Raw genomic sequence first — 7296 nt, 5'->3', positions numbered from 1 at the left:
AGGAGCAACGATACTAAACTAAAGAGGTAGGCAAAGTTGTAATAAGACAAACTAAGGAAGGGAAAAATTGAGAGAACAATGTGCTTAAAGCATTTCCAGCGTTGGGCAATTATCTTGGGCATAGGTTATTCAATGCCCCAATCCCCCAGCAATTCGCTCCAGCCCAGTCCAATCACCTCCAGGCGAGTTCAAGCTCTCCACCAGGCAAAAATCCACAAGCCCAGCTCACAGGGGCAGCGACATAAGGTGATGTCAGCCACTAAGAAAAAAAATTATAAAATACTAATATAAATTATAAATTATAAAACTTTAATGAAAAATTATAAAATTATAAAAAAAAATAATTAAAAATAAAAAAATTATATAAAAAAAAATATCTAACCATGTTGTTCCAGTGTAAACCACATTTTAATATTTTCAAATACTTTTAATCAAATTTGTATTATTATTAAAAATAAAAAAATATTTTTATTATATTATCAAATAAAAAATATTAATATTTTAATATGAATTGTCCGAACTATTCAGTTTAAGAGTGAAGATATACTTAGACAATTATTGTTCACTAAAGATAATTACAGTTTACTTAAGCAAATTGAACTTATAACCCAGGAGCTTGACAACACGGAACTGCTCTGATAAACAATGTTTCAATACATGGCTATATAATCTTAAGGAGGTGTAGTCAAACTCGGATTTGAGAGGATTTTAAAAGACTTTAAAATCCTAGTGTAGTCAACTAAAAAATTTTAAAAGATTTTAGAATCCATGCAAATCTAGGTGTATTCCAGTGAGATTTTATTACAGATTTTAAAGTCCATCCAAATCTAAATGTATTCAAAAAATTAAGATTTTGTAGGATTTCAATAAGTGGTGGATTTTGTGGGATTTGAGAGAAAGAAGTATATATAACCAAAACTAGATCCTCTCATGAGCTCAGGATGGGGATCCTCCTGAGCAGCCCATCCGGACCGTTGAAACTTGATCCAACAGCTCCAAATAGGGGGCCCCTCTAAAAGTTATAATAATTGCAGTCGTTGGATCAAGTTTGAACGTCCTGGATGGGCTGCTCATAAAGACCCCCATCCTGAGCTCAAGAAAGGATCCAGTTCCTATATAACCAAGACAAAAAAGAATCCTACCTCACCTCCTAGGATTTCAAATCTTATTCCATCTGGGGAGTCCTTAAATGTCTTACAACCCTTGCCACACACATAGTGACAAACCGACGAACACCAAATACTACCAGAGACGTATATGCAAAGAATACATGGCCACATTGGTCTAATAAGAATTTCAAAAATACTTCCATCATAAGAAAGAAAAGCTCAAAAAGGACTGATCCTAATAAATTCCCTAATGTCAATAACTCAAATGCATGCTCCAGATTGAGTAGTGACGGTGCCTAGAAATTTGAGTTACCAACAGCAGAGACTTTGCAAATGGGAAGTTTGGTTCATTTTCTTTCTGTCATAGGCCTCAAAATTCAACGGCTGTTGAATCTCTGGGATGATGCCTAGAACGTGAATTCAATGCAGAAAAGGATTTGGGTAGCGATCAATGTGGCCATGTATTATCTGCATATGCGTCTCCAAATATCAGTGTTGGTGCCTAACCTATTTTTCACACAGATATTCAGATGTCGATGAGGATGGGTTCAGTGTTCCTCCAAATGCTGCCAGAATTGTTGATGAAATAGATTTTGGCGACGAGGCTGATGAGGATGATTTTTCAAAGGTTGTTGCAATTGTTGGTGAACTAGAACATCTGCTAAATAAATAAAAAATCAACTGAACAAAAGGCTAGTCGTTGATGAGGGTTTCTGGTGGCGTAGCAGTGCTCAATTGAGAGAGAGATGGAGCTATGATAAGGTGAAGGGGACACGAAATAGGAATGGGATAAAGTGGCTATCAAGTACAGTAGGGCAAGGGAAAAGATTTTCCTTTTTTTTTTAATAAAAAAAATTATATGAAAATCCACCAAAATGCATCAAAATGTACAAAGCAAATTCATTCAAATTCTTTAAAATCCATATGGATTTTATAAGAGTCTTAAATCTTTCTAAATCTTATCAAATCCATTACTTTTAAAATTCTTTAAATTTTTTAAATCATAATTTAACTACACTCCTAATATACGTAAGCATGTGTCCACTGACTTTTTGAAAACTCTAGGGGGGACAAGGACAAACCATTTTTTCTTTTTTGTTGGTACGGATTAATATTATGTTAAAAAAAAAAAAAAAGAACGAAAATTCAGCAGGGAGTAAGAAGGTAAACAAACCCAGCCCTAGCCCGGACCTTCTTAGCTAAAGCTTTAGGCTTTCTCCTCGTCCACGTCCCAAAACCTCTGCTTTGCGGTTCCACTCTCATCACTCGTCAGGTAACCATTCCGTACACCAAATATCATTCAATTTTTGTGTCATTTTTTCAAGCATTCACTCGTAGGCCCCTAATTTGCCCTTTTATGTTATTGTATAATCAAGTAATCGATTTATTTATTTTTGTTTTAGTTTCAATTTTCATGAGGATTTTCTGCTCAAAGAAACAGACCCTGTTATCCAATTTAATCCTTTATTGTTGCTTTTGTTTATAAATTTGTGCAAGTGTTTTTGCTTCGCAATAATTGAACTTAATCGAATTGGGGATTGGGTTTTTGTAGAATTGCGATATTGATAAAACGGTGTTTGGGAATTTCTTAAAGTTGTGTCCTCTTGTGTGTAATTTGTTGGCTGTGGAGGATATTGATAAGGTTTGGTTTGTGTTGTGGAATGTTAGAATTCATAAGGTCGAATTCAATGGAAACGAGACCGGACCCAGATATCGATGATGACTTTAGCGAGCTATACAAGGAGTACACTGGCCCTCCTGGGTCAAATGCCACAAACACACAAGATAGGGCAAAACCAAACAAAAGGTCTCTTGCCGGGTCTGATGAGGAAGAGGAAGCTCGTGACCCCAATGCTGTCCCAACTGATTTTACCAGCCGAGAAGCTAAGATGTGGGAGGCCAAGTCAAAAGCTACTGAGAGGAATTGGAAGAAGAGGAAGGAAGAGGAAATGATTTGCAAAATCTGCGGGGAACCAGGTCACTTTACTCAGGTAAAATTTTAGTGCTTTATTTATTTTTCTGGCCATCTTTATGCAAAATCACACACATATGCAAACACATTACATTCTTTTTTTGTTTTTCAATTGCTTATGCTATAAAATGTTTTTTTTCTACTTAAAGACATTCATAAGTTATGTTCGGGAATGTTGAGGATGCCCTTACATTTTTTATATTTGATGTTCTCGTTATGTTTGCATATCTTAGACCATCTTGTAATTGTCTAAATAATTGGAAGGAGTGTTTGTCCCAGAACTTTACTTTGGTTCTCTGCTAGATTTCCTGTTCAGATAGATTTGTATTGCTTTCTCCTTCTAGATTTTCTGCATGCATACTAGTCATGTTGAGGACCTAATTTTGTTCAGCACACCAGTGGTTTCTGACTTTTAGGCTTACTGGATAAGATTTTCATTGTCTGCATCGCGTACACACCCATCCACCCACGCACAAGCACATCTCATTAGACATCCAACATGGGCAGGAAGAAAATAATTTTTATTCATAAAGAACATAACCCATTTACCTCTGTGGGTTGCATTAGAAAGCTAATGTCAATTGGCATTGCTTTTCCACAATAACTAATCAAGCTGTAACTCATGTAGGTTGTCACTATTTATTATTTAAATAAATAAATATAGTGCGTTCTGTGGTGCTGCATTAAGAATTTTACCAAAATGACTTCCATCTTTTTCTTTCAAAGAAAATTTGGTACTTTGTAAGTTGTTTTGCAAAATATAGTCTAGTCAGAAATTTATGAAGGCTACAGAAGCTAATATAACCTCATAGCATGTTTATAGACTTGTTAGTTTTTCTATCTCATACCTAAATGTTTGTCGTTTATATCATGGTAATAGAAGGGTGTTACTTTTTCTTTATGATAACATGTTCTAATGCATTTTAGTAATTCTCTAGGGTTGCCCATCTACCCTTGGTGCAAGTCGCAAGTCTCAAGATTTCTTTGAAAGGGTTCCTGCTAGAGAAAAGCATGTAAGGTCCCTTTTCACTGAGAAAGTGATAAACAGGATTGAAATGGATATTGGATGCTATGTTAAGATGGACGAGAAATTTATCATTGTCAGTGGCAAGGATAGGTTAGTATTAAGAAAGGGTGTGGATGCTGTGCATAAGGTGATTAAAGAGGAAGGCGAACAAAGGGATGGTTCTGGTTCTCAAGTGACTAGATCAAGGTCACCTGAACGAAGCCCTGTTGGTGCACGGTTACAACGTTCTGAATCCCAGAGGTCTCATTCTGGTCCCCGGAACGGGTCGCATTTTCAACAAAGGTTTCACAGGCAAGATAAATTTGTTGAACACCAAATACGTCATGATATGCAGAAATTTTCCAGGGGTCCTCCACAAGGTAGGGACAGCATCGGATATATTTACAATGTATATAGGGGGCTGTCATGTTTGTAGCTTGTTAGGTTCGTATAGAATTTTCTACCTGCTGTCTGTAAAATCTTTCCCATTTATCAAAGAATCAGCTTGTTGCTTAGATTTGTTTGCAGCAAGAGGTAAGTTCTTATCTTCAAGAATTGTGTGTAGAGTTCTGAAGTAGCTTTCATGGTTGGGTCTGAATTGATCGGGTTGTCTCCAAAATGAAATCATTTACTCAAAACTATCCAGAAATTTTCTCAGATGGTTTGTCTCTGAAAATAAGATAGTATGTTGAATTAAAGCTGCCATCTGTGTTAGCATCTTGAATCAAGTGCTTGACATACTCTTCATTTCATGAAGCTTATGGTAATAACGGAGCTAGAGGTCGGCCAAGTCGTTCAAATTCTCCAGCTCGTGCCCCTTACATGGGAAACTCATATAATTCATATGATGGTCATAATCAAAGCATGTCTGCTTATAGAAATGATGGATGGAATTCTGATAAAAAAGGATCTGATATGCAATCTGGTCGTCAGTTTGATTACTCTGCCATCCCCCAGACATTGGAAGAAGTAGAATTGGAGTACAAACGAGAGGCAATGGAACTTGGAAGAATTCGTGACAAGGAAGAAGATGAAGAAAATTGCAGACATCGTGAGGTATGGACTACGTTACAACTCTGGGAACAAATAAAACGAGAAACACTTTTATGTCTTTTTTTTCTTGCTTGAAGTGATAATTGGTTTATTAACCCATCCTATAACTCTACGTTAACATCAGGTATACTCGTGTCTAGTATATCTCCAGCTACCCTGACTGTTTTCTTGCCAATCGTAATTGTTTTAAAAGACTTGAACTCTTGGTACAAATTTCTTGTTGCTGACATTTTATTATACGGATAAAAGGCGATTAGGGAAATAAGAGAGAACCACATGAAGAAACTGGCCCCCCTGAGGGGCATGCATGCAAAGCAGTGGGAGGACTTTCTTCAACTTGATGCCCAGAGGCGTCAACAACAGGCTAATCAGCAGATGTCGACTTTGGGTTTTGGTGGTTATAAATCACACAATTATTCTGAATACGACAGCTCCTCGGCCAATCCTCAGTATGCCGGGGAAAGTTTAGCCATGGATTCAAGGAGCAGGTACCCCAATCCCAACCCTATGGAAACCTATCCTTCAAGGCCTCGTGACAATTTTGGTGAGTTTCAGCGTCAGAGGCACGAGGGTTATGGGAGAGGTTACAATCGATACTGAATGGGAATCTGCAATTACGTTGGTGAGTAGTCTTACTCTTCAGGAAAATTAACAAGGATATAATTGCTACCTTTATGGCTTGTCCTCAAAATTGAATATCCAATGCTCGTATAATGTGGTTCTTTGGGATGAGAAGTGAAATTTTATTCGGGTGCTTTTAGCAACCACATAGCATGTTTTTTTTAAGCATATCCGTGGGTGTTGGTTGGGTAGGGAGAGCAGATGTTGGCGTTGTTAACGTGGTGTTGCAGATTATTGTTTGCTTATTTAGCACTAGCTTAATTTTCACTCGGAAAATTTTTCAGGGTCCAGGTCTGTCTGGGTCAAGTAGCAGTATGCACAGGAGAGCACCAAATCTAGGTAAGTATGTTATGATTTTAAAACGAGGAGAGAAATGGTGGGCATTACGGTCTGCTGTTTTACAGTTTGGTGGCTCAGTTCAGTTTAGAGCTTCTTGTAAAGATGTGAGCCATGATTTGCGTTGGCTGGTCTAGTGTTTGGATATTGAGATTGTTTATTGAATTATGGTTAAGTTGATAGACTTTTCATCTTATTAGCACACGAATATGAATGTTTTTTTGTTTAAACTTATGAATTGTTCCGCTTTAACATACCAACTGCTTACGTTTGAATATGGGATGAGAGGCGCCCATGCAGGTAATAAGTTTTCATTTGGACCTTGATAGGCATCTGCGTTCTGAATGTTTTAGGATTGGGAGAAGGTTGTTGGGTTGATGGCAATATACTTAGCTGGTATGAATATGCTTGTTCTGATTCGTGTTTGATTTTTAACGCCGTCTATTGTGAAAGAAAACCGCGGTTTTAATTCTCCAAGTTTAGTAATATCTGTTCTGGAAAAAGATAATTAAGCAAATTCCGAGCCAGATTCATGTTCAGGTTGAGAGTCCGTAGCTGAGGAAACACAACTTCAACCGACTAATTCAAATCCACTTTTGAATTACGAGATTTGGCGCTGATTGTTTGTAGGCTGCAAACCGATTAATTCCACATCAAAATTCAAATGCTAATCCAAGTCCAACCCGGGAACTATTTGACTCTTGTTTGTTGGAAAATTAGTTTTATTAGTATAGTTATTTTATTTGTTTTCTTGTGGGCCAAGGATTGGGATTTCTAGCCCGTTAAGTTTTAGATCTCTTGCTCGTTAAGGATTTGCATTCGTTTGCTCCTACGTAGTCTCTACGGTTATGTATCTTTCTTGGTAATTTTGTAGTGTTTCTTTGTTTTCAGTTAATGAAGTATTATTTCGTAGTTTTTATTTTTATTTTTTATATAAAACATATAATTTTGTAGTTGTGTAGTCTGTTTGTTGTTGTGTAGTCTGTTTGTTCTTTTGTATTTTATTCGTATTTTGCTTTTCAACTCTAATTTCTTCAATTTCCTTCACTTTGAAGGTTGTTTAATGTTCCACGTAACTAAGTCTGCAAGTTGAATTGGTGTTTTTGATTCCCAAAGTATAATAACTTGAAAATTTTGAATCTAATTATTTTTTTTTTGAAAAATTGGAATGGATTTAGGGATTCCGATAATTCCAAATT

General features: G+C 36.6%; 1 protein-coding gene across 2 annotated transcripts; it reads left to right on the top strand.

Annotated features, from left to right (window-relative positions):
- The first annotated feature begins 2226 nt into the window (after window positions 1-2226).
- Window positions 2227-6303, top strand: LOC103953117. Of its 2 annotated transcripts, XM_009364848.3 has the most exons (6): window positions 2227-2382; window positions 2778-3100; window positions 4020-4467; window positions 4845-5143; window positions 5390-5762; window positions 6046-6303. In XM_009364848.3, exons 2-5 carry the CDS (start codon window positions 2798-2800, stop codon window positions 5738-5740), a joined length of 1401 nt encoding a protein of 466 aa, XP_009363123.2. In that variant the 5' UTR covers window positions 2227-2382; window positions 2778-2797; the 3' UTR covers window positions 5741-5762; window positions 6046-6303. The 2 variants fall into 2 exon arrangements, with proteins under 2 accessions (XP_009363123.2, XP_018504416.2); XM_018648900.2 differs by lacking the exon at window positions 6046-6303 and having other exon boundaries at window positions 5265-5406.
- Window positions 6304-7296: the final 993 nt, after the last annotated feature.

This window comes from the organism of the source record quoted next, unplaced genomic scaffold (assembly GCF_019419815.1).
Source record: "Pyrus x bretschneideri cultivar Hongxiangsu unplaced genomic scaffold, Pyrus_bretschneideri_v1 Contig41, whole genome shotgun sequence".
Taxonomy (NCBI): Eukaryota; Viridiplantae; Streptophyta; class Magnoliopsida; order Rosales; family Rosaceae; genus Pyrus; species Pyrus x bretschneideri.
Note: the sequence above shows the minus strand (reverse complement) of the source record. Positions and strands in the feature narration are given on the sequence as shown.

What these genes read in the sequence shown, in the direction of transcription:
- LOC103953117 (XM_009364848.3), top strand. Translation starts at nt 2,798, where the DNA reads ATGGAAACGAGACCGGACCCAGATATCGATGATGACTTTAGCGAGCTA. An exon ending in AACCAGGTCACTTTACTCAG is followed by an intron (nt 3,101 to 4,019) that starts GTAAAATTTTAG and finishes GTAATTCTCTAG; the next exon opens with GGTTGCCCATCTACCCTTGG. An exon ending in AAAATTGCAGACATCGTGAG is followed by an intron (nt 5,144 to 5,389) that starts GTATGGACTACG and finishes TACGGATAAAAG; the next exon opens with GCGATTAGGGAAATAAGAGA.